Source organism: Fundulus heteroclitus, unplaced genomic scaffold (assembly GCF_011125445.2).
Source record: "Fundulus heteroclitus isolate FHET01 unplaced genomic scaffold, MU-UCD_Fhet_4.1 scaffold_54, whole genome shotgun sequence".
NCBI classification, from domain to species: Eukaryota; Metazoa; Chordata; class Actinopteri; order Cyprinodontiformes; family Fundulidae; genus Fundulus; species Fundulus heteroclitus.
In genome coordinates, this window is record NW_023396967.1 from 2,334,465 (window position 1) to 2,361,699 (window position 27,235).

Consider the following 27,235-nt stretch of genomic DNA (forward strand, 5'->3'; position numbering starts at 1 on the left):
TGGAGCAGTGTCTGAACTCAAAGCGAAGATGGGACCCTCTGAAACGGTCGATGGGGATGGGCAGCTTGACCATCTCGCTCCAGCGAGGACCGTTGTTGTGATAAAGGACGAACGAGCGATACTCCGTTGTGTTCGGCTCGCCGGTGCCCAAGCTGATGCAGTCCTGTAGAAACACGGCGGCGGCGTGGGAAGAAGGTCAAGTTCACACGCGCTCACACACTGATGATACTGCACATGATAAGTGATGCACATGTGTCTCATACTTTGAGCGTGTCCCCATCAGCGTAGAGCACATACAGGGTGACTTCAATGTTCTTCTGGACGCTCTTGCCACCCCTCTCAAACTCCCCTCGTTCCAGGGTCAGGTAGAGGTCATTGCGTATATCCCCTGGGGCAATTAAAGTTACAAGGAGCTTTGTTTCAAAGTCAACTGCACACATTTTACACATATTATTGAGCCTCTTGCAGCGCCAGAGGGAGCCACAACTGACGTCCTTTATTCTAGAAGACGTAGTCAAAAAAGAAAAGCGGAATACGGCTACATTAGAAAAGTAAAGCCATCCCAAAAAAAAAAAAAATCCTTGATAGCGCGAACAAGCCCGTCTCCTCCATCTGCTCCGCACGCGAACTCTGTGCGGTCAACACTAATAACTCATCTTTGTGGATTACACGCTATGCCACCGCTCTTTTCAATTCAAGATGACCCTGCTGAGTTGAAGCATGCGAGGCCTCATGACTGTCTCAGCACCTTTTGTAAGGTCAGTGTTTATTGGAATAAACATCAGAGGCAAAAAGTGGAGGAAGATATTGCTGTTATTTATAAAATCGGATTATTGTTATTTATATCCAAGTCATTTCCTTTGGGACAGATGAGTCACAAGGAGCGATATCGGGGAGGTATTTCAAGCAAAGCGGAGAGAAGCTGGAGTGGAGAGGAGAGGAACGAATCGTCAGTGGAAACAAAGCACTACATAGTGAGCCGGTGAAATAATAATTCAAAATAAACCTCGCTGTCTTTGAGCCACCTTTGTGGACCGGGGCCCTTACAGTGCTGTGGTGTTTTGGTAAAAGATATTTGCCTCTTTACAGATTTCTTCTGCTTTTGCTTTTGGTCACACTTGTTTTGATGTTTGAGATCACAGAACAAATTTAATGTCAGAAAGTGATGACCAGAGTAAATCAACAATGCTGTTTCGAAATAATGATTTCATTTCACCATTGTTAAATCCCAAATTAAATGTGATAAACCAAATATTTTTTTAAGCTTGATTGAATTTCACAAGCCATAACCTGGTAGTAGTATTCCCATACCTGTAGAATCAAGAAATCCTGTAAATACAACATGAAGAAAAGATAACAAATAATGCCCTGATCTGAAGAATTTCAAGAAAATATGTCAATTTCAGAAACAGTCTAAAAATGGTTACAAAGCCATTTCTAGCATTTTGTGACTCCAAAGGCATTAGTCAAAAAAGGGAAATCAAGACAAAAGTGTTACACCTTCCCAGAAGTGGTTGACCAACCAGAATTACTCTAGGAGTGCACTGACAGCTGATCCAGAAGCTGTCAGTACACAGAAGTCACAAAAGAACCCTGAACAACATCTAACACACTGCTGGCTGCAGTTGCCTCCGTTAACGTCATTGCTCATGACACAACAATAAGAAATAAACTGAATAAAAATGGCATCCACTGGGGAGGTTTGAAGCAAATCCCGACAGACCAAAATTAACACAGAGACCAAATATTTGCCAAAAAAAAAAAAAGATCTTGATGACCTCTCAAGACTTTAGGAAAATCATTCTGTGGACTGACAAGACAAAAGTGGAACTTTTTGTATGTTTTGCATCTCGTTACATCTGGCACAAAGACTAACATTTCAGAAAAACAACACAATACGAGGTAGTGGATAGAGCAAAAGAGATATGAGTCGGTATAGAAGAAAGCAGCAGAACACAGAAGTTTGTAAAGGAGGGCTGTAGCCCAGAGCATCAAACCCAGAGTCAAACATAGTAGTGGTAGTATTTTATTTTTAACAGAACCTCTACAATACCACATAATATTATATATATATAAAACCGTATCCAGCTACGGGCTCTCCACTACAGACCTCCATTTCCTGCTGTTGTCTTTCCAGCTGTCGTATATCTCCTTTGCTCTATCCACTTCGACATTCAAACGCTTCCTGTTTACCAGCATCTGTGACCTTCCCCTCCTTCCTTTCCTCTGAGCCATCTGGCCTTTGGTCTCCCCCCTCCTTTCTGTAACCCCTAACTCCCCCACCCCCCCTGCTGCTCTTTGCATCTTTACCTGGCAAGATGACATCTGGGAAACCCAGTTTGCGTGTGAGCGCCAACGCCCTGTTGAACACAGCCTGGTTCTCCCGTCTGATCTGCTCCAGCTCACCTCGCAGCAGCTGCAGGGAAATGATGAGGCCTGCAGAAAATGGCAGCGGGGCGAGTTTAGTGGCCACGTGTGTGTAAATGCAAGGTATGACGAAAGAGGATGATTAAAGATAGAAAAAGGGGAAATTGAAGAAAATAAACAGGGTTAGAAAATAAGAAAGAGAGAATGGAGTTTTTTTTTAAAGGAAATTAGTCAGAATGTGGGAGGGAACAGGAAAGACATTAGTGGATGTGATCAGAGGCAGAACAGCAAGAGGGGAAAATGTTAGATTATCAAGTAGTGCCATATTATCGTGTAGTTTGAGTCGCAAGTTTAATAAAACATTTAAATGTCCCATTTTATAGCAACAAGCATTATTAATATTTCACAGTGAAACCTAATTTTACATCAAGGACAATTAAATGTTGTAAAAGCCAACCAGTTTAGTGAACAGTTATGTTTATTTATATTGGGTGATGATATCGAAGTTATTGTTGCAAGAAACCTATGTAACACTAAAACCATCATTTTGATTTAAATTTCAACATAATTTTGAATTTTAATCACACAACAAAATTTCATTTTAACTTTAATTTTGGAATTTGCAAGCAATTTTGAATCTTAATTTAATTTTAAATCATTAATTATAAATATGAATATTTTAAAATGAATTGCTAAGATTAGATTCAAAATTATTCATATCCCAGGTAGTTTTGGATTTTAATTTATTTTCATTTAACCAGAAATCTTATTTCTGAACAGAACTCACTCTTAAAAGATTGTAAGACAATCAATGTAATCTTTGAAAATGAAAAATATATAATATATATTTTATTGACATATAAAACAAATGATGTGTTGAAAACACTTTACACCTTGTCGATGATGAATGGAAATGCCTTTATTAAAGGAATCAAACTCTTCTTCTAATTCAGCAATCTATTGCTTGATACTTCTGGTCTTTTTGACCTTTACTCTTCTGCAAGGATCTTCATGTACTTGAGATTAAAGTCCCTCTTTGCCATCACTGTAATATTTAGTTCCTCCCACAGACTCATTATTGGATTCAAATTAAGACCCTGGCTATCACAGTCAGAAGAAACATGATCATAAAAATTCAGATTTCTTTTATATATTAATATTTAATGGTATGAATGGTAGGACTATTTTGCCTGCAAGATGTAGAGCTGACTGTGAAACCCCAGATATTATATAAAGAAATCACTTCTCAAAGAAAAGGAAGCCAAGTCGTTTATTACCACTATTACTCTAAATGGTGAAAACTAATTAACCTCATGCAATATTATAGACATCTTAAAACTAGTAATCTAAAGCAAAGAATAAACATCAGAGCAAGTATTACCAATGTAAAGCTAGTTTGTAATATCTAGTCATTCACATGCAGCAGACGGGTTTTGACTCCTTTTTGCTACCAGCAGAATCCCCCCTGCTGGAGGTTAGACTTAGCGCAGGGTCAACATACCCGACGCTGGCATCAAACCAAGAAGCCTTGTCTGTCTCCTGCATAAAGTCTGTGATAGCAAGCTTTTTTTAAATGCCAGTATTTGGCTGTTAAACAATTCTGCACTGTATCAGCAAATATCCAAACTAGTTGTCATAATCACGGCAGCTGTTTTTCTAAGCACTTATTGCAGCAGTAGTTGCAGCTGGGACAGTAATAATATAAACGTTTTATGTTTCGCAGATGGACCGAGGCAGTTTTTCTTTATCATTTTTATAATCACATTTAAATCAACATCTATCACCCTTTGTATTTTTATGGTTGTGTAATTAAGGACTATGGCCAAAAGCTGAACCCACGTATAAGTCGATAAATGTGCAACAACAACAGAAAAACTGTTTAGACAAAACATGTTCCCCATCAATATTGTGAAATGAAAATATAACAGGTCTGAGATCCTTAAAGAAAACCCATTTACCATAATTGGTGCTGGGAGCTGAATACTTGGTGTTGGACTTGCGGATGATGTTCTCGTGGACCTGGTACCACTCGTTTTCATTGTTGCAACTGGGGAGAAAAAGAGTCGGACAAGGCTGTTTACAGCTCACCCACTTCTAAATCCAGATGGAGGTTTTAGGACTGCGTGCATTGGGGACCACATGAACAGCATGCGTCCCAGAGCAGATTTCCTCCTGGAGAAAAGGTAACAGCGGGGGGAGTTGCTATCAAGCAGCACATTAGCCCAAATGCACAGCACACTAAGCAAACCTGACAGCCAGCTCTCTACCAGCCTTTTTCATTACTGTGGGCCCAAAGGCCCCTGGGAAAGGCACGAGGAAATGCACAGACTGGAGCCTTATAGGAGCCGACAGTTTGGAGGCTGCTCAGCACTGATTCACTGCTTACTTTTTTAAAAGGAAGAGCTCTTCATGTTGCTGGAGAAAACCAATAAAGACATCAGCTCTCTATTCAAGAAATCTTTATTTCATGCTGAGCTATGGCGTTGTCCTGTCGGCGTCAAACAAGTGAGAAATCAAGTAAAAGTAAATGGAATAAGTGCATTAATGACCTCTGACCCAGAGCGGAGACCACAAGGAGACATTTAAGCTGTTGACTGATGTGAAAATATGCTGAGCTGGGTTTTATTTTGCTTTGTCCTCAATTATCTCTGTGTCATCCCGCTCTGTCTCTTTGCCTCTTCCTCTCCATCTCCCTCCTCCACTTTCTTGGCCGGTGTAAAGGAACAGCTATCTGTGGCGAAGCCCAACAGCAGAAGCCAGAGTCACAACATGCCAGGTGCCCTATCTCAAACCCAGGGCGAGCAGCTATTGATTTTCCAGAGGACACTTCATTATCATTCAGGTCAAAGCACACCAGTAGCAACAGGGAAGCTCCAGGCTTTTCATACACAAAAAAAAAAAATCTACATTTATAGATTCATCACTGCAGACACAGTTTGTAACTTTCATTTACAAACGTACACACTGCCAAACTGCAAACCGAGCCGATCAAATCCTGAGTATCTGTGGAAAGAAGAATAGGACAAATAGCTTCAGTGGCATACTCACGTGTAAACTTTGAGCACAAAGTCCTTTTCTTCTTTGAGATCTGTGATGGTGTGGAAAACATCACTCATGGCAAGCACAGCACATCCATAAGGCCGTCTATACTGAACGTGTGGCGGGCCTTTCTTTGAGTCGTTCAGCAGCATACGACCTGGAAACAAAACCAGCAAAAAGGGGGCTGAGAGGAACGCAAATAAGTCCTAATGCTCAAGAGAGTTTTGTTGCTTGTTGTATTTACCAGTTCTTATTACATGTGCAACAATGTACAGGTCTCTCTTCAAGTCTTTACTGCTTAGGTCCTATGGAGGAATCAAAACACAATATATTTTAGGATATCAGAGTATTAATTTTATAATACCTTGGAAAAACTGTCTTCTCCCTTTTCACATTTCATCACATTGCAACAAAAAATTAGTTTAGCAAAAAATGACAAAGTATTTCATTAGCTAGACCAACACAGAACAGACCCTAAACAGAATGAGCCTGTTTGTTGGGTTTGCACACAGATAGGGAGCCATTTATTTAATTTAAACAAAAAAATATATCAAACAATTAAAAGCTGTATATTTTACTGTTTTCATGTAGTACCTGTCAGTGATTTTTAAATGTATGTTATTGCATAACAAATCTGCCATTTTGATAACAGAAATACAAATGTTAGGGTTTACTCATTACTGCTAAACTTTATCAAAGAAATCTTCAAAATAAGTCGTGTGATCTATGTGCACAGGCTCTTTGAGGCCCTCTGCTGGCCTGGAGTCCCTAAGAAAACAAGTTTGCTAATGCTGTCAGCCAACTTCTGACCAAAGAAAGTAGGACATAACTGAAGTGGAAAGATGGGAATACATTGTTTTCAGCATGCTTTGAAACAATAATCTGAAAAGTGTGCGGTGCATTTCTATCCCGTCTAATTTACTCTGATAGAGGCTACCAAAAATACCTAGGGTAACCAATTTCCTTCTGAAGTTACTGTAAACAGTCTATCATCCACACATCCATTGCTTATAACTGCTCATCCTTGCAGGGTTGCAGGGATAATCTCCATAAAAATGCAGCTGTTCTGAGAAGCCTTGAGAGTTTAGTTTAGACATTAGTGGAGAAAAAAGCATCATCAGAACCAAAGAACATGCCAGACAGGCTGTGGAGAGGTTCAAAGCAGTTCTATTCAAATCTGGCGTTTATGGAAGAGTAGCATAAAGAAAGTCATGAGAATTCCTGTTCCCAACAAGGGAAACAGCAAATCTGATGGAAGGCGTTCAGATGACAGAACAATCACCCTAAACATACAAACTATGCATTTAAACTGGCCCTTCATGCTTTAATGCATACTTTTAAGATCTTTATTTGAGAAATGCTTAACAAAACATTAACCCGACACTTTCCACTTCATAACTATTTGCTACTTTGTGTTGGTCTGGCACATACAATCCTAATCAAATATTTCAATGTTTTTTTTTTTTGTTGTCACATGGAAATAAATGATACATTGCGAGGGCTGGGAACATTTTCACAAGTCAAAATATAAGGTTTCTCACCGTAAAGAGTGCACAAAGGCGATCAACCTTCTCTGGATTCTTTGGTCCCCCATTTTTATTCAGTTTCACCATGAACTTCTCACTGCAAGAGAAGCCAGTTCACAGTTTCAGAGAGTCTGTCAGCCACAAAGTGCCTGAATAGTCAATCTGCTGGACCGAGATAGTGTGTGTGCTAACTGTGTCTGTCAGCTCATGCACACATACAGCATGTCCTCTGGGGCCTTCAGAGGGTGCTCTATTAGCAATGGGATTGGTCAGCATACCTGATCTGTTTGGCTTCGCGAGAGTCGTATAGAGAAAAGAAGACGTCCGCATCTTCGCTGATGCTGTTGTAGGTGAAGCTCTTCAGATTGATGAAGAGGTGGTGCAACACGGGGATGCGACAACCATCACCATGACGCTGTCTCAAGCTGTCGCCCTGGTAATTAAATGGAAAGTTACCGCATTTTTTATTACTACCTCTGGGAACTCCTTCAGGACAGTTGGAAAACTACTTCAGGTCACACTACCTGCAGAGTGCAAAGAGTGTGCAAAGCAGTAATCAAAGGAAAGAGGGGCTATTTTTTTGAAGAATCTCTAAAAAAAGATGTTTTGAGTTATTTACCAATTTCTTGCATGCTACATTATTCTATATATTTTGTGTCATAGTTTTGATGACTTAAGCAAGTATCTAGGAAGTAAAAACAAAAAAAAAAGCCACAGATTAACAAAGGTGTGTCCAAAATTGTGACTGGTGGAGTGTCTATATGTTATACATCTGTGGTGTAACATGGCACTACAGGATTATTTAAAATACCCCCAAAAGTCTGTGTATCTGTCTATGCTTAAAGTACCTAAAAAACATCAAAAGACATTGAAAACTACATAAAAACTGGAAATCGATATTTGCTTGGAAAAGAATAATTGGTGCATCTCCAATTTAGCTTTTTTTTATTATGTACACAATAATAATCAACAAAAATAATTATTTTCTTTTTAAAGACTTTCATTTTCAGAGGACAAGGTAGGCGTAAGGAAAATGGTACTATGAAAAGGTTAAAAATTCACTTAAAAGAATATAAAAGGTTGAAAGAATAAATTATGCTTGGTTTGCATGCACAAGACATGTGTCACAACATTTGCAAACAAAACACTGATTTCATAAAACTAAAAAGTGATATTGCAATGCAACTATCGACACAAAAATGCTCACACACCAGTGAAATATAACGCACAAACTATTCACAGCTTGAGGCATGAACTGGGGCATATGTGATCCCAGTGGGAATTAATGCCCTGACCCTTAGGCATGAGTAATCCATAGGCCACCAATACTGGGGTCTGAAAGTGAGTGTTTGGCCTTCTGGATATTTCTTTGTTACAAAATGTTCATGAAAAGAGATTTAAAATGGGAGCTGAAAACAGATGCAGAGTACAAAAATTGGGATGAATTCATAAACAAAGAGCTTTAAAATGACTGTACCTGGTTTGTGCTTTGCTGACCACAGTGTCTGCTGGATACGTGCTTTAGAAAAAAAAAAAAAAAGAGTAAATTTCAAAAAGGACAAGCGTTAGATCCCTCTATTCAGTTTTTACACATCCCACACAGCACTGAACTTATTTACATTACAGCATCCTCAGAAGCACCATACGGGCCTAAATGCCCCTCTCGATTCTTTAAAATCTGACAAGATTGCACCTACGTACGCTGCAGAACGGCTACACTAGTGTTCCTGCAGAGCAAAGAGAAGCCCACACGAGGCGAAACGTGAGCATGTGGGCAGGGGAAGAGGACAAAGCCGGCATCGCCCCCACACATACACTCACAGGCGAAGCGCTCTCTCCTCGTCAGCCTGAGAGAACACCCATATCCAAAGAGGCGCCAAGGCCTTGTGCCCTGCCAAAGACAAGCTCACTTTCATCACCAGAGTCAGGAGGCTTTCTGGCAACGAGCTGCTACACTGTTGTTTCTGCACAGAGCATTTAGTGCACAAACATTCTGCGTGTAAAGCTGAGAAACATGGCAATGGGATAATGGGAGGCTGCAGGGCAGTTGGACAATGTTTTCATCGGCATATGGAGCTGCAGCTACTGACCAGAAAGGATCTCCCCTCCTAGATAACAGTCTCCAGCAGTACTACATTAGATTTGGGAACATCTGTGCTCAAACGGCACGTGTCTAAAATTGGATCCGCTTCGGTAAATCCTCCCTCACCCTGTTTATGTATAGGTTGTGAAATCCCACGTCATCGACCAACCAAACTATATTTGAGCCATTATTTATTTATAGAAGCGTATCTCTCGAGAGGCTGTTGGTATGGAAAATGACCGAAATATCTCATTTAAATAGAAAAACGGTTGCGTGTATGTGCTCTCCTGGAGCTCAGATTGGTGCTGTCCGCTTGAATAACATTTGCATCGAAAGCTAGCTATCAAACTTGCAGGAATCACATGCGTGCAAGAAAAGGGACAGGCTGAATATGGCCCAACATGTGATAGCTCCGACAGCTGAATCCAGCTCGATAGCTCTCTCTCTCTCTTTCTCTCTCTCTCTCTTTTTCTCTCTCTCTCTCTCTTTTTGTTTTTGAGTCATCTTCTTATGGATGATTTGATAATCAGTACATTCACACATCCCTACACATCCAACAACACTTTCCTGTCTCAAAATCCCAGTGGTGCAATAACACAAAGGTACACTGTAGGTACAAAAGCTCATAATGTGCCAGTCAGTCATCGCTATAAATATGCTGCAGGGACACGTTACCAGCATTTTGCAGTCCAGGGAATGGACATTTATTTGAACCATGCAATAGATGAGCTATAGTAGCCTCAAAGTATTTTTTTAATATAACGTACCAGTTTGTACAGCTCGGAAACACTGATCTGATCCGGATCAACCATTTCGAACTCTTTTCTGGGGACAAGGTCCAGGCCGAGGTGCCTGATGAGAAAAAAACAAAGAACAAAGAAAAGAGAAGCACATTGCAGATTTTCAAGAAAATGTTCACTGATGAGGCACTGCATTATGATCCACTGGCTAATTGTGTGTTGGGCCCCCTTTTACTGCAAAAGCAGCTTCACTAGCATCTTACAGATGAGCTGCGTTATCTGGCTCCAAGATGTTGGCCACAGATTAAGTCCTGTAAAATGGGAGGTAGGGCTTCAATGGACTTGTTTATTCATCATATCAAACAAATTCCCATCTGGACAAAGCACCTTCAGAATTTGGAGGTCGAGTCAAATCAAACCTGTTCTCTCAATCTATTCCTGAATCATTTTTTCTTTTTGGGTAGGGATGTTTCAAGTAGGACACACAATTTATCAAACCATGCCTCCTTCTTCCATCCCTCTGTAAAGCAGTTCTGATACCCGCATGCCCATTGTTGGTGCCCTCAGCAATACCCTGGCATCAACACCGTCACCCTGACTCTTCTGCGGGTATTCAGCGTAACAGGCAACGAGCTAAGACGTACTTTCTAATCTAAGATCTTTCTGTCAGAACCAGCATTAAATTCGTCAGCAATTTGTGCTAGAGTAGCTTGTCTGTTGGATCGGACCACACAAGACAGCCTATGCTCCCCATGTGTATTAATGAGCCTTGACCACCGATGACTACAGATAGAACTGGTCAGGTCCAATATTGGTTTCTGACCAATTCTGATTCTGATGTCCTTCGTGGATGGCATACTGGCTTAACACCACCGATCCAATTACTGATCCACACAGCACGGTATTATTATGATTATGATGATGATGATTATCATTATTATTAGATTTTCAATGATGTTATTCTGAAGGTCTAAGCTTACAATTACACCCCCCCCCCACCCCACCACACATGCTAACTCCCGCACCCAAAAAAAATAAGATGAGATAAGAAAAAAAAACATAACCCAAGCAGACGCATAATTTAAATGAAAGAGAATTTATCATATTTGGAAGACTAAGGTTTAAATCTATGGATAGAGCTTGTTGCAGCACTTCTGCAATTTGACCGTCTGCTGCTCAGATAATAATAATAATAATAATAATAATAATAATAATAATAATAATAATAATAATAATAATAGAGGACAACAAAAAGCCTTTGAAAAAAAGGGAATACTAACTAGATGACAGAAAGTGTCTTTTTCCCCATTAATTTTCTTTCTTTTGTCCCTTATTTGACAAAAGGCAGAAATATTTACAGTCTAGCAAATAGACAGAAGGACTGCTGGTAATGCACTTCCAGTTTCCCATTCATGGAAAACTATATAGCAATGCTACAAGCAAAATATGCCACATTTGAGACATCGTCACATTTACTGCTCTTCCAGACACTGCAGTTGGACAAAAGAGTGCATTAACGTGTAATCTTATTTCAGACTAAGGCTGCTGAGCTGAATCCCTCATATCTTTATTTCTCTTGCAGATCCCCAAGAGAGCTCAGCTGGAGTTTGAGGAAGATGACTGTAAAGTTCCTGCAGACCGATTTGCATTGACTGTAAGCAGCTTCAGAGTCACTCATCTTCTAAATGACCATGAAATTCCATCAGTGAGATACCGCCGTACGCCCACTCATCCTGCGCTGGCTGCAGATCACCCCGTTGCCAAAACATAAAAAAAAAACGATTCTTCCGGGGCCAACAATTAGAAACAAATGTTTACTGTGGATTATGTCATCAATTTCCTTGATTTAACACGGTCATTAAATCATTACTCACTCATTGCCCCAGTCCAGCCGTACAGTGATGTGCCTCTTGATCTCGCGAGTCTGGTCCTGAGCGAGGTGGCCCTGGATGAGCTGCCGACGCAGGTCGAAGAGCTCGTTCATCACATGGCGCAGTTTATGGAACAGATCCACCTTGTGTTTCTATTGAAGAAACCACAAAAAAAAAGAGGTTCGGCTCTGACATTCTAATGTTCTACAGCAGAGTTTGAGATACAAAAAGTAAAGTAAAGTAAACTCAAGAACGGTAGCTGGGAAACCGAAAATATATTATTTAATGCCATCATAATATAATGCGTAAATATACGCGCATGTACAGTGCCAAAGTATTTGCCGTTAGAGATTTCTCATGTTCTTTTTTTTTTTTTTTTACTTTTTTCCACTCTTAAATGCCTCAAAGTGACGTTACTATAAGACCAAGATAACCAGAGTAAATGAAAATCAGTTTTTTATATCGCTGTGGCAGAAGTAAGCCATCCTTCCTTTGCAGTGTTGTTTTAATTGATCCACATTTTTGAGTGCATTTAGGAGACATTACAGAAAAATGGCTTTTTTTCCCCAACCATCACAAACTTTAACATGTGGCGTTTGCTAAAAATTATATCAGGACTTTGTAATGACGTGTATTGGTCATATGAAACTAGACTTATCTCTTTTGCCGCACACATGCTATTCTGCTCTAAAACAAAAAGGATTAAGTGTTGTGGAGGATCTGAGATGTTGGGGGTCTGTTTCTCTTCCATCAGTCCAGACAACCCTGTTAGAGAGCATGAAATGATTAACTTTTTGAGAAATTAGGAGACTTTAAATAGATTTTTGCCTCAATCATAAAACTGATATTGTCATTAGTGGGTGTGTCTCAGCAGGATAACAATTCAAATACATGATCAAATTGACACAAAAATTGCTCAGACACAAAATCTACCTTCTGCCATGGTTATTGCAGCCCTTAATATTACAGGAAATATGTGAGGTAAGGTGGTGAAAAGTGAATATAAGACAAGACTCAGGAATGAATGATGGGGAGCAATGGTTCCCAAAGTCAGGTTCCAAACCTTGCCCGGCATTGCAAATCAACATGTGTGGGGTCTTGGCATCATCAAATTAGAAAGCTCAAGCTTATTTCTGTTTCAAATGTTACAAAAGATTAAAAAAAAAAGTTTTGAATAGTTAAAAACTATATGTTGGTTGTTGGCGCTAATTTGTTGTCATTATACCCCTCCTTAAGTGACTGTGCAGTAATGCTGATACACTTTGCCAGTTGTCAGGTTCAAGTTCTCATTTTGTGGATCAGACGATGAATAATTTTGGAAACAATGACCAAAATACATTTTGCAAAGACAAATGGGCAAAGATTCTTCTCTCTGTATGCACCAGCGTTGTGAAAAGTATTAATAGTGGTGATTCACATAAAATAAAACATGCAATTGTTACAGTGGATGTTTTTCACTGTATTTTGAAGTTTGGATTTTATTTTTTTTCTCTCTGCAAGATTATAGTTCTACAATAAAATATCCATGTATTTAATTTTCCAGGAGATCTAATAATTGAATGAGGGTAGATACACGGTGTCTGCAGTCTTTAGATATGTCTCTGTTCTTTTGCTCACAGGGGAGGGGTTTTAAGTAGACGGAATTAGTCCTTCTCTGCATTTATGAATGAAACTCACGCCACTGTTGGCAACAAATCAATAGCAAATATCTGGAACTAGGTAAGTCTGTCCTTTCAGGTCGAACACAAAATCAGGACAAAAACAATGGCCCATTTAAGATGCTCTCATCCACCTGTTTTCCTGCGTGAGTAAGTCATTTAATTGTGTTGTGACAGCACAGGTTTTGTTAATAAACCAATTAAGAAGCAAAATCAAAAATAAAAAACAAGTAAAGTCCCGTACTTGTCTGCTCTGACCTCAACATTATGATTAATTTAATCATCAGTTCTCGTAGACCAAAGAGGACACTTTTAATTTCCATACGTTTTGTTTTCCCTAATTGTTTGCCAAGCCCACATTAGCACCCAGGTTTGTTTACATAAATGCAAAGATTAAGTGCACCACAATGGCCATGTAACTTTAATGAGGATAAACACTGCATGCTCTTAAAGGCTGCTAGCTGCTGAAAACAAAGAACTTTGTCAGGGTTGATGAGTCCTTTTGGACCTAGTTTCTGCAGGGCTAATTACGCACATTGTAAGAAATACACAGTTATGCTTAGGTCATTGCTCCCTGAAGTAATACCATCAAATCTAATGGGCAACAGTGAGGTGAAACGTACAAACATCTAACTAGTGCAACATCCTATTATTATGGATGGAACTGTAGCAACATGGCCCATTCCACTCAGGGGGTGGGCACAAAACCAGCACAGTTAAATCAAGGCTTCACATTAGTCAAGCTTCAGTGGAAGTTACATCATCACACCAATGCCTAGGGCTGCTTAGCTGCTCAGAGCATGAGCAGTCCTCAGTGAAAGGTTATGTAAAAACTCAGAGCCAGCTCTGCAACGTAGCCACTCAGCTCCAATCTCTAAACCCCACCAACCACGTCTGCCTGCCCCCTCGACACTTAGTGGGATTAAAGATGCTTTGGTTTCCCAGTAATCACTTTTTCCCAGCAAGTAAAGCCTGACTAAAGACGGTGGATCTTAGGAGGATGCAGTAACTGTATGCAGCAGGCCAGGATCAATCAATGGCAGAAGGACGCAACTTGAAATTGGATACAATGGTGTTGGGGGGCCATTATCTGCCCAAACATGATGCCTGCTCCCACGTTGTGAATATAGAGATACATTTCTCACATATATTGTAAAGAAATTTCAGCATGGCAATCAGATTTACATGCGATCGGACAGTAACTTAAGGGACCTCCACTGTCATATTGTATGGGAATACCTACTTCTGCTGCCAACGCTTTTAATTTAAGCTTAAGGAAAAGAAAACACCTCCCAAAAAAGCTTATTCCATCAGACCCCCCCCCCCCTCCTCACACACACACACACAAATTACTCATTAAATCTATAGTTGGTAATCCTGTTCAGAAACAATTTTTGTTATACTGGTGAAATGGTCCTTCCATCCTAATAGTAGCAAATACATCAGGTTAAAACTTTTTGAAAGCTGCAGGCTTGTAAAAACTGTGACAAATATCTGCCGTTTGGACCGAATGGCAGAGATTTGTTTTGGGGTATCACCTTATCTATTGGTATCTATTGGTTGTCCCATATACCAGTTACGCATTCCTGGTTAGTTTCCACTTCCTGGCTGCGCATGCAAACTTTTTGTGTTTACATATCCGGTTAGCTTAGCGGTTAGCTGCGGTGTTAGCCGTTCATCGTAGCTCCGCTGCTCTCACCGCAGTCTTTGAACATGGCTGAGAGCCGCAAGAAGCAAACCGCGTACAGGTTTATGAGAAGAAGAGGAAGGACTCATTAGAAAGAAATAAGACCAGAGTGGATTTGGGAGATTCTTTTCATACAATCCCACTGAGGAGAGGAAGAGCAGGTAATGTGGTCTTACACATGCGCAGTTATTCAAAAAGGGACTTGGGGAAACTTCTGGGAAAAAAATCGCCAAGTCTACCTTTAATAACTGCAGTTTCTTTGCAATTGTTCTTTCAGCTCCCTTAGATTTTCTAGGTAGAGTTAAAACCACACTCGCTGTTTATTGCTTTTTTTTGTTTTGTTTCAAAAAATAGCAAGAGGTGCTGTAACAGATAGCTTCTGACCACATAGAGCTGCTTCCACAGAACGCCCCATTCCTGCAGTGTGGAGGTGGTCTCTGTGATGATGGGATCCTCCAGAGGCACCACTGTCTCACACAGCCTGGAGTGAAAAATAGAAAGGAGAAAAAAAAAACAGTTAATCTAAATTGCACATTGTTTTTTTTTCACATTTTCTATATGTAATGACTAAATGCTCCAATAAAATGATATTAATTATACATTTTGTAAGAAATAATATATTTCTTGCTAGTTGAAAACATGAAAACAGCAATTCTCCAAATCTCCTACTTTAAAAAGCAAAAATCAGCCTCCATGATAAATGCTCTCATGTCATGCCATGTTAAAATTAAAGCGATCTTATTGATAGAAGAAAGGTTTCCAACTGAATGATATTCAACCTCCCGACAAACAGGGTCTCTTCACAGGTTCAGAATGGTGATGAACAAATAACATCCTACTGGGGAATGTTCCAGAGCTTATACTCACCTTTATATTTCAATTTCCTGAATAAAACCCAATGCAACTGAATGCTTTTAGAAGTGATTACTATAGCTTACTATATTAAATACTAGCGGTGTGACGATACACTTATTTATACCAAATATGTATCCAGTAGAGCGTTGTCGGTTGTGTTGTTTTAACACGTGAAAACATTCAGAAAGTGCGCAAATGAAAATTTTGTAGCACAGCTTTAAGCGGGGACCCTGTAACAGATCAGACAGCTATCACTAAACTCGGAAATTTGGGAACATTAAGGTTTCTAATGCAGCCACAGTGGAGAAAGAAAAGTTGCCTGAACAAAACCTTTATTCTGCTGCATGTATTTTTCAACAACCGTAAGGTAAGTAAAGGTAGGTAACACACCCTGCACCTAACTGAATTACTCACTTGAAACAACTTCAAGCTAAATGTAAACATCTTAGAGAAAAATCCACTGAGGTCCAAACGGCTGCTAGCAGCATCCTATCAGTCCAGACTCCGTAAATCATATAAAATGTAAGTAGGAGGAGCCTCCGTGGATGAGAAGGGATTTCCCCCAACAGCTGCTGCATGCTGCATTCACTTACAGCTGTGACACCGCTGCAATATCAAAACAACTTCAAAGTGATTTAAACAAGTTTTGTTCTCAGAAATCGACAGTCTTATTTAAAAGATTTTAATTACCAACATTGACCACTTTCTTGTGGTTATGTTGCCGTACCCAGGCGTTGGCCGTGTCTACTTCATCCGTAGAAACAAATCCCCCTAAATCTCCAGTCAGTTCTATACTTTCTGCTTTTTTAAGTTTTAGAACATAATAGAATCTGAATGATTTCAGAAATTTAAAAATATGCTCTGCTTAAACGCTGAACAAAGTAAAAAAAAAAAACATATATTCTTATTTATTTTTTTCTGAAAGAAGCAGGACGAAAATGTTATCAAACTATGACTTTACAACCCAAATAAGTAAAGATTTAGGATTTTTATGTATGTAAATGATGTCCACCAGTGTTTAATTCGATCCCATTTACAGCTGTTTTGTAAAGACCTCTGAGGTTCGTTAGAGAACACTGATAAACAAAGAGCATCATGGAGGCCAAATAACACAGCAGACAGGTCAGGGAGAAAATTGTGAGGTTTAAGGCAGGGTTAGGTCATACAACTATATCCTGAGCTCACAACAACTCACAGAGCTGTGTTCAATTCATCATATGAAATATGTTTACCTTCATTAAGGGTAATCGATCTAAACATACAGCCAGAGCTAAAATCAAACTGTTGAGATAAAAAACTATTCATGTATGAACGGCCCAGTCAAAGTTCGGAAATAAATTCAAGTTAAAATCTGTGGCAAGACTTGAAACATTGATGTTCAGACATTTTACATCAAGTCGGACTGAGTTTGAGCTATTTTGTAAAGAGCAATGAGCTAAAACGTCAGTTTCTACTACAAAAAATAATCTACTGATGGAAATGGAGCAAAATATGATTGCCCTAAAGTATTGACTTATAGGAACTCTGTACAAACACATCCCACACTTTTCAGATTTTAATTTGGGGGGAAAATATTTTTGATTTCACTTTACAGTCATGTGGAGGATGTATGTCAGATACAAATGTAATAATATATAAGCCACATTGTCTACTTTTATTGTATAGTACATTTTCTTATGTAGTCTCGTGTTTACACACAATAAACACAAAATTGTGGGGTTCATCTTATTACCTAAAATGTTAAAATACACATTAATAAAGCCAGGGATACCAGTATCATTTGAATCACATCACCATCTGCTTTTCTTTCTGAGCCTTATTGAAACTGGAAATGTTTTCTGAGTAAACCAACCAGATGACTGAACCTAGTGTTTCAACAATAGTCCTGCAAGACATTTTTAAAACTGTAAACAGAAATGTGAATTGGTCTGGTTATAGACAGATAATGTTACAATTCTCTAAACTAAAAACACAGATTCTGCTTCCTTTCCGTGCTTCCACATTCGTCATAAAACGGGCCAAATTTTTATTTTTAGCAAAACAAACATTTTGTATTATTTTTCTACACCTTGCATCTCACCCTTTTCTGGCAAAGAAGAAGTTTCTTCATATTTTTGGTTCATTTATTTTGTGGGAATTTGGTGACAGGAAACAAATCGGCAAAGGTCAGATCTCTTGTGGCGCTTTGCACTTTGCTCGCAAGGCTCTTAAGTGTGCTGCAGAGAATTAAATGTAGCACTGCATAAAGTTTATGGAACAAGGCGAGCATCTCCATCTGTAACACAGTGTGGGTGGCTGATTGTCTTTGGCAGGGATGCTTTGGGAAAACTACGCAGATGCAGTAGGTGTGTCACCTCATTAACTTCATTAAACAGTGAAGCAAATTTCCCAAAGAGCAGATTTCCCAAAGAACTGCTCCCGCAGCGAGGAAGTATAATAATGTCAATTTGAAAGTCTGCACTTTTACTTGTTCAAGTGAGAAGTCTTCCTTTGTTGTAGCATAATTAGAGGATTACGGTTACATCCCTTGAAACAAATGGTACGAACACTCCTACATGGCACTGTAAAACTTCTACAAAGTCAAAACTCTCAGACCACAGTCGGTCGAAATCAAGCCAAGAAAATAAAAAAATTGGCTGCAGATTTTTATCCTCCTTCTTGCTCTGATCAGTGCAGCCATGGCCGCCTGCTGTGGCCGGATAACTACGTCCAAGGTCATGTCAGCAGCAATGGGGTAGTAACTCAATTAGACTGTCAGAAAGCAAAAAATGGAGGAGATATACATAATCTGATGTTAAAGAGAGGTGTTGCACCTGTTTCACACACCATTTACTGGGCCATTTGGTGCTCCTGGGGCCACCCAGATAACAAAAACTTCTATAGTATCCTACTCAGGTACCAAAATTATTAATTGAGAGCTGGTTTCAACTCAACGGGTCTCAGGAAAGTTGAGCTGCACTCTGGGAACGACTAAAATGATCTGCAAAGCAGCAGATTTGTTCATTCTCATGATACCCAAATAACACAGATAATGCTTTTTATGAGTTACAGTATATTACGTACTAATCTTACAGAGATTGAGTTTAAATCAATCTGTTTTAAAACCTGAGTAAGATGGTGCTATACATCTTTATCACATTAGTCACATTTAGTCAAGAAGTCCACCTATTTGTCTTCATTTTATTAATGAAACCAAGCATGGGATAAATATAATTTGAGTTTAATCATTTGTGAATTAAATTAATTGTGTATATTTATTTATTTACTTTACATGCACCAGTAAATTTAGTCTTCACCATATCAGTAGGTGAATTTGTTCTGCGAGTGGGAGAGGGTCTTTGATTGACAGGTCTCTCTTTCTAAATGAGAACTTGTGTCTCAGTGAGATTACCTGTATAAAGAAATGGTTATTAATAATGATAATAATTCAAGACAATACCATTTTTGTCAAAGGTTTAGTATAAATGGTGCAAGATCATAATACACAATTAACAATAGTGTTAAAATAGCCTGAGATTAAAGGTAATGTCTCTTTTTTATTAATTTTTAATCAATAATGTGTTAAGTCTTGCAGTAGCTGGTCCAGCCACAGACCCCTGTTTGTTCATTAAAATATTATATACAAAAAGCTTTCTACTACATTAGGTCAAATATTTTAGTCTCTATAGTTCAAGTCAAAAACTTTTACATTTTCCATCTGATCAAAGTTTTAAGGCCTGGAAAAAAATTTGAAGTGTTTGAATATCATCCTGGTTGATCATAACTTCATGAAGGTGAAAAGACAATCCATCACTGCACAGATTTGGCATAGTAAAACAGTGCTTTTAATCTACTGAAAAGATCCTAAGAGGTTACCAGAGGATCCAATGGGGTATTCATGTAGACACTGGCAGAACCTCAAGCTAAATGAAGCTCTTTACTGATCCTGACAGTACCACAATAACCATAGGACACAATCTGCGACAGAAGGGATTAAAGAACAAAAAGCTGCTTTCTTTTCAGCACAGTGGAGGAGCCTCCATCATGTCTGGGAGCTTTGTCTGCCAGTGGAACAATGAAGCGTCAGACTCTGCCAGGGCGTCAAACTGAGGCTAGCTAGGTGGAGATGTTGCAGCTATCATCCCTCTTCACTGAGGATCCTTGTCTGTGCAGTGATGAAGGCGTCCTGATAAAGGACGCATTCCTGAATAGTATCAATTTTTGGGATCATGCTGCAGGTTCTCCTGATCTAATTCCCCCCCCCCCAAAAAAAAATTTAGGGATGAATGGCGAGAGAGGTTTTCACAAATGTTCATGTCAGTGGATCCTCTTCATGAAGACATTTTCACCGCATGGAGCAACGTTCTCACTGGCCTACAGGGAGCCCTTTTATCAATCTTGAAGTGATAAATAAGAGCACAGGGGCTACAGACCCCGACTGGCTCCAGATGTATTGCATAGGCATACGGTTTAGGTGAAGAAAGGCAACGCTTCAAAGAGTTGCAACATTAAATCGGTGATATTAGAATGTTTTTGTTATTTAAAGCAACAATTTTATAGAAACCATCCTCAAATTCTCCCTTGATCATATATTTAGGTCCAAATTGGGCGAGTAAGACTAATTTAAAAAGCACACGTTTTTTGGGGGAACTACTAAAAGCTTAGTATAAAATATCAAATAGGCAGAATTGATATTTTAGAGTAAGCCCAAAATTATTCTTCCTGCAAGTATAGATTTAAATGCATCTTTTCATCTTCCCAACATATTTACTCTGACGTAATATTTACGTTGGAGTGGTCCAGCCAGAGTCCTGACTTCTGTAGAGGAAGCTTAACATGAGGGTGGAGGAAAAGAGGTCTTTGCAACTGGAGCTCATAACCAAAGATCAGTCAACAAAATACCAGTTGAAACATGTTGCTAGTTCAAAAAGTCAGTGATTATAAGAAGGGTTCAATTGTTGCTTGATTGTCCAGCCAGGGGTTTTATGTATAAACTGCACCAAAATAAAATTTTGTTATTGTAAAATTGGTTTTTGGTTTTGATTTGTAACCCCATTATTATTAAGTGCCCCAATCTGGTCACCTTTTACAAAGCATTATTGAGGCCCCCACTGCTCAAGGTTTTATTGTAGTTTTTCTGCAGCAATTTGACCAAAGCATGCTTCAAACATCTTATTAAGCTCCCATAAAAAGAGTTTCAACTCGTGGAAAAATGAGAAACTGAATTTGCAGGTATCCCCCACTGAATGAATGTGTTATTTGAGCGAAAAAGCCCCATTAACAGAGAGGGAAACTAGACCATGTTACTCTGCTTTCTGACACACAGACGTCTAGGATTATTTATTTCTTTTGGAAATATGAGTGTGGGTTAATCTGACTAGTTTTCCACGCAACACTAAAAAACATTCAACAATTGATTGATTGTTATGGCCCATCATGTCATTATCTGCAACACAAACCAGAAGCATGATCCATCCAAACTCACAGTTGGCTTCTTCTTCTTCTCGTCATTAAATGTTCATCTTCTTTTCAAAATTTGACTTGTGCAGTTTTTTCATTTTACAATTTTGAGAAACGTTTTAATGTGTAGATTTGTTAACTGTTGTCGCATAATCACCTGATAAACTGAGCACCTGGAAGCCTGGGCTCTCTTTTATTTAGTAGGAAAAAACTTTATGACTCGTGGGAAGTAGTTTTAAGCAAAATGGAAAACAAATAAAGAAAACTGAAGTTATTTGTATGTGTTCTCACTAAGATGCACACATACCTAAACAAGCCAACTTACCCTCTGTTTGTCACTGTAGATTTCTTTAAGTGGACATAGCTGACAGGAAAAATCCCCTGTGGATGGATGAAAGAGCAGAAACGTTACTACATTAAACTCGCTGCTTTATATTACCAAAATAGTCATTTGTTATGTTAGAATCGTAGCTTAATGTGCTTTGTGCTGCACTGGCAGAAAAAAATGATAATAATAATAATAATGGATTTTTTTGTTGTTGTTTAGCTAATGAACCAAAGCATACAGAAAGAGTTTAGATTTACAGTCTTTTTTTAGTATTTTCCGACATTTTCTGCAGCCTGTTTATTTATTCCGCACAAAGGAAACACGCAAAAAGCTCAAAACTGCTTTCACAATATGCAGAAAGAGGAGGCAGCAGAGGCTTCAGGTTTCCTATTGTAGTTCGGCTTAGCAGGAGAAAGGCCTCAGAGATTGAGTGTTCCCAGCTGCAACAGTTGAAGTTCATCCTTTTTTTATTATTATTATTCTAATCTGCCAGATGTGAAAAATTGGCCAAAGTGAGAACAAAAAAAAAAAAAAACGAAGAGAAAACTCTCTCAGCACAGGAAAAAAAAAAACATGCGGGCGAATGAATGTGGGCAGAGTACATAACAAAATGGAGGGGTGTTGGTGAGAACTGTAAATAGCTGATGGGAGTAAAGAAGGACAGCATGTGGCTGCTAACACCTACATTTACCAGGACCTGACAGCTTTTATGCCGTCTTTAAAGCAGTCCAGCAACATGAGAGAACACTCCAGCCTCTAACATTTTAGCTTTAAGCCAAGTATATGTACGGAACAGATGAAGAATATGTGGCTCCTCTGTGATTTTAATATATCTGCTATTCGGGTTCCACATTAGACTCTTTATTACTCCCTTTATAATTAACATCAGAAAGACTAAAACTGCTCTGCTACTGTCAAACTATTAGATGCAAAATGAGAGAACTATGCAAATTAAATATGGGCTCTTTTCCTTGCCTTGCCTTCAAACTTTAATTCTGTTTGATCAAAGATGTGACAATGAAAGAGGTATTGTTGCATCTGGATTGCAACAGTCACTAAGGAAAGCAAGCTCTTTCTTTTTCAGATTTTCTTCAGCTAATACATTTCTTTGATCCAATTTCAAGTTTTAAAAGGTAAATATTTGTCCCAATTAGGTAAGTAGGGTCACACATAGCCAACATCAGCACCACAAAAAGATGTTTTCTGTAAACCAGTCTCTCAAACAAGTCAAACTCTAAGCATTGATTTAAATGTACAGTATGCATTCTAACATCCCTTTTATCAATTATTCCCCTTCATGAATAAAAACAATCTTTGCATTGAAATATAGCATCAAAGGTGGCAGGATGTGATAAGCAAGAGGCTGCATCTAAAACATGGCACATTATTTTCCTGACCAGGAAGTGTGCTATTTTATGAAATTAAGATTATGCTTTTGTGAAAGCATCTTTAGAAGTTTGGTTTAAAAAAAATGTCTATCTTTTTCTATCAAATGAAAGCTCAGTTCATTAATGTAACCCGTCACATGGTCTCAGTGGTCAGGACAAAGTTATTTCTGTGCTGCAGGTCCTTTACATCACAAAGTCATTTACAAAAGTGAAGTGGTGTTTGATAAAGGCCTAAGGAGGAAAGCTCATTTTCCTAAGGGAAGTGAGCGTTATAAATGTGTTAATGGAACAAAGTCTTTCACTTGTATTGGCAAATTTAAAAGGTTCAAAGCCTGGAACTCAAAAATATGCAGCAGAGAGGAAAAACAAAATACTTCTCTAAGAAAAAAAAAAATAATCCACAAAATCACCAGTCCAAAAACTATTAAAACTACTGTCAATCCCAATACAAAACAGGCAACTTATTCCTTTAGTTTAATTTTCTAAGTTTACACAGAAGAGCCATTTTTTCTTAGTCACTTTAAAATATGTGAAAGACAAGAGAACATCCCATTCAAGCAGTAAAGATCTGTGTTCATTGTCATTAATTAGAATTAAAATATTTATTACAACTGGAACTGAAATAAACAAGGCTGAACAAGGTCCCAAGTTTATCTTGTTTATAAAAGAAAGATAGTTAGGAAAGGGAGAAAGATAATCTCCAAACCTTGTTACAGATCTTAAACAGGAAAACCAATACATGCTGAAAGGTCTGTACTTTATTTACTCAGTTGTAGGCTTGCATTAATAATTTAATATAAATATTGTTTTACCAACATTGACAGGAAATTGCTAGAGTTCTAAAGTGCATATACATAAATATAAAATATGCTTAACATCTATACAGTGCATAGCTTTTATTGCTAGGTGTGGTGAAACATTTCAAGATTTTATTTGAATCAAGAATATTTTATTTGTCAATGTGGCAAATTTCTCCATCACCACAAAATATATTTATCTTGAAATTTACAACAGTTTGTGTTGTAATTACCTTGATGGATGGCTTCTTGGTCGAAAAGCCTCTGTACCAACCTAAAAAAAAAAAAAAAAGTTGTGAGAAATCATGTTAGCTGGTTAGAACATAGGAAACATTCACTATTAGATCAAAGCAGAAAGAACACGTTTTAGATGAAGATGAGACTGAAAATATTCTGCTGTTTTACTGGTTTTATGACAGTATAAAGAAACATTACAAAATACTAATTATATTATTACACTTTTTCAACTAATGCACCAGACTGCAACATTTTCTTGACTCATTGATGGAACAGACAGATCTGTAACAGATGTTAGATTATCTGTTAGCGAGGCTCCCGTAACTGTTACACTTCCTGCAGTTGCCCACTTAAACTGTCATATTTATATAAAAAAAAAAAAAAAATTATCAGCACTCATATTTTTAAAAATTTAGATGCATCGCATTTTAGCACCATTAACAGGGAGTTTCAATGTTTTGACTTCAGCTTATATTTAGTTATATTTAGTTTATGTGGGGCTATTGCCTGATGGTTCACAGTTGCTGCGTAGCACGTAGTGTCAGACTCTTCTTTTTAATCCCACAAATGTTTTTGGTTGTGAATTTGCTTGTTCTTTTTTTCGCTGCCGAAGAAAATGGATGTGAGACACGACAGAATGTAAAAAGTGTGAAGTGTGTGAGACTTGACAGCCCTGGTTTTAAGACTGCTCCATTAGTTGTTTTTAATACTGCAACATTCGTCTGCTTGAAATGTGCCATCAAGTGTGGTTTCCTCTTTCATGCTGACAATTAGAGGGAACATGAGTCAAGAGCCCCCGTCTTTAAAGGCCATGTGAAGATTTTATCCGATTTGTTGGTTATTATTTTTGTATGACACGTATTGTGCACCTTACAGGAACAATGCACTACTATTCAAAGTAAAGAAATAAAACCTTGGTTGTACTTTGGAGATTTGTGGGAATACATTGATATTACATTACAAGCAGTTGTGACTGGTTTTTTTTATAGCTACTGGTAATAGGGGGTGGACTTTTGCAAAGACACCTAGATTTGAAACTTTACGCATGCAAACTAACTTCATCCTCGTAGCTCATACACTGAAAAAAAAGCTATATAATCTCTTTGATCCAAATGCTGAGCTTATGTTGTTGGGATATAAAGTTGGTATTTTTAACTAAACATTGGGTCAAATACTGTGATTCACTGTGTTGCGTAAAAGAAGGAGTCTCATTACTTCACTGAACCTATTTTCATATTTCCAACTTCACTGAACCTCTTCTACAGAATGAAATAGAAAATAGCAAGAGGGTAAAACAATGCTGCTTAACATTGTTAATATGAGTGTGTTGTGTTAATGACTTTAGATGGCAATAGAACATGATTGTTTACTTAACATTAGCCTATTATGCGCTAACGTACAGCTAGCTATATTCAACAGTCCAAAAGATTAACGTAACGTCAACATAAACAGGTTAATAACGGACTTTTTTTTGTATTGTGTATTGTTTCTTTTAGCTGCATTATTTTCATTTTTTTTTAACTTTGGAATTGTTCCTAAATATCCACCAAGGAGAACAGAAAAAATATTTTATACATTGTTAGTATATGTATTTTTGTCATCATCATTTAATTGTTCATCAAGTCTATTAGACATGATGATTTTGCCTTTATTTGTTTAATCTGATCATTTTAATGCAGAATTAAACTAAACATATTTTATTCCATCCATTTCAGTCCAAGTGTTTGTTAATCTGGATAATGGGTTAATTTTTTCATCCCACTATTTCCAAGTCTGACTGTTAGATTTTAGTCACTGAAACCATTTTCAGGGATTTAAATCCCAAAACCGGTATGCTGCTTCACACCCATAACCCAGGTCTATTGTTTTAAATTAAGCCCAGGACTGTAAAGGTCCGTGTTTGACAGGGTTTTCAAAGTTTTCGAAGTTTAATCTGCATGAATCTGATTGCACTGTAGGGGCACCAGCATGTTTTTGGTTCTGTTCCTCATAGTAGTGATTCTGTTTTTTTTTTTTCTTGCAGGGCCGGATTCTTCCTTGTACTGCTGTTCCTGCCAACAGGTGACTCATGAGCAGAGTGCAATGTTTCCAGTTCACTGTAAAGCACCTGTGTGGATCAGCTGAAACTTTGGCAGAGGTAGTACAAAACGAGTAAGACTTACTATTAGTCATTATGACGTTATACTACCTGCAGTAAAATACCAGGGACAGCTTATTTGGAAAAATCCTACAACTTGCAATAAAAACACCAAATAACAGAGGGGAAAAAATATATATATTTTTATATACATATATATATCATCTCATCTTATTTGTTTATTGCAAAATGATAAACTTGCAAATTTTTCAACCCTACTTAGAATAGCATTCCCCAAGAAAACATTAGAGGTTCTATAATTTGGCTGCAAGTACTGAGAATAGGCCCTGAATGCTGACTTGGATGTGCAGTGTAAACTTGATCTGGGTACAGTACAAGTGCAATGTTTTGACAAACCATCCCAATTATTTGAAATAAGCAGTATCTGAGTGCCCAAACGTTTAGCAGGCTCCACAGCTAGACCTTAGACTGGTGGAGAGAATATTGGTAGGATTACTGAGGTTGTATGTGGTTAACCTCCACATGTAGCATCTAGTTTGGGGTCATGGCGTGAAAAGGTTTGTATTTTGGTCCGATTTATTCTCTCAACTCTCGGGTCCATGCCAAAACCACCAGCTATGATGTACAGGCTATGATTCTCTCACACTACTGTCAAACCACTTGGTTGAAAGCAAACAGCACAACTTTGAAGTCCTCGGTCTTTATACAAACTAAGGTGTACGTTTAAATCATTGTTCAATGGTAGAAAAATGTGATGTGATCTAATCTATTGTCAGATGTGTATATTTATCAATGACCTAACTTCCTTTCCACATGGCCAGTTTGTTAGCTGCATAACACATTATCAGACAAAGTGCAGTGAGAAGAAATTTAATATTACTCTTGGAAAAGGTTCATTGGATTAGTCTAGCCTTTTTGTAAAGGCTGAACTGAACTGGAACTCAATTCGATAGAACTGGAAACTTATTGTATATCTCAATCTTTTTTGGAGAAATCTTTTATTGTTTCTTCCTGTATTTGTATGCAGGAAAATGTTTGTTCTAAAAGGATGCATGACTTTTGACTTTTTTTACAATTAAAAATCTAAAAAGTGACTCAATGCTTTGTAGCTTTATGCTGCTG

General features: G+C 38.2%; 1 protein-coding gene across 5 annotated transcripts in view; it reads right to left on the reverse strand.

Annotated features, from left to right (window-relative positions):
• The window catches only part of LOC105926120 (dedicator of cytokinesis protein 3), a 73,517-nt gene that overhangs the window by 33,093 nt on the left and 13,189 nt on the right, over positions 1 to 27,235 (reverse strand). For all 5 annotated transcript variants that reach the window (XM_012862333.3, XM_012862331.3, XM_036132764.1 and 2 more), the window contains exons 3-16: positions 24,012 to 24,052; positions 21,591 to 21,646; positions 15,356 to 15,452; positions 11,630 to 11,778; positions 9,783 to 9,867; positions 8,410 to 8,451; positions 7,211 to 7,365; positions 6,948 to 7,029; positions 5,651 to 5,711; positions 5,416 to 5,563; positions 4,326 to 4,414; positions 2,311 to 2,436; positions 264 to 388; positions 1 to 163 (exon numbers count right to left, since the gene is read on the reverse strand). In XM_012862333.3, the coding sequence (XP_012717787.2) occupies positions 1 to 163; positions 264 to 388; positions 2,311 to 2,436; positions 4,326 to 4,414; positions 5,416 to 5,563; positions 5,651 to 5,711; positions 6,948 to 7,029; positions 7,211 to 7,365; positions 8,410 to 8,451; positions 9,783 to 9,867; positions 11,630 to 11,778; positions 15,356 to 15,452; positions 21,591 to 21,646; positions 24,012 to 24,052 (1,419 nt within the window). The remainder of the gene's footprint in view (positions 164 to 263; positions 389 to 2,310; positions 2,437 to 4,325; positions 4,415 to 5,415; positions 5,564 to 5,650; positions 5,712 to 6,947; positions 7,030 to 7,210; positions 7,366 to 8,409; positions 8,452 to 9,782; positions 9,868 to 11,629; positions 11,779 to 15,355; positions 15,453 to 21,590; positions 21,647 to 24,011; positions 24,053 to 27,235) is intronic.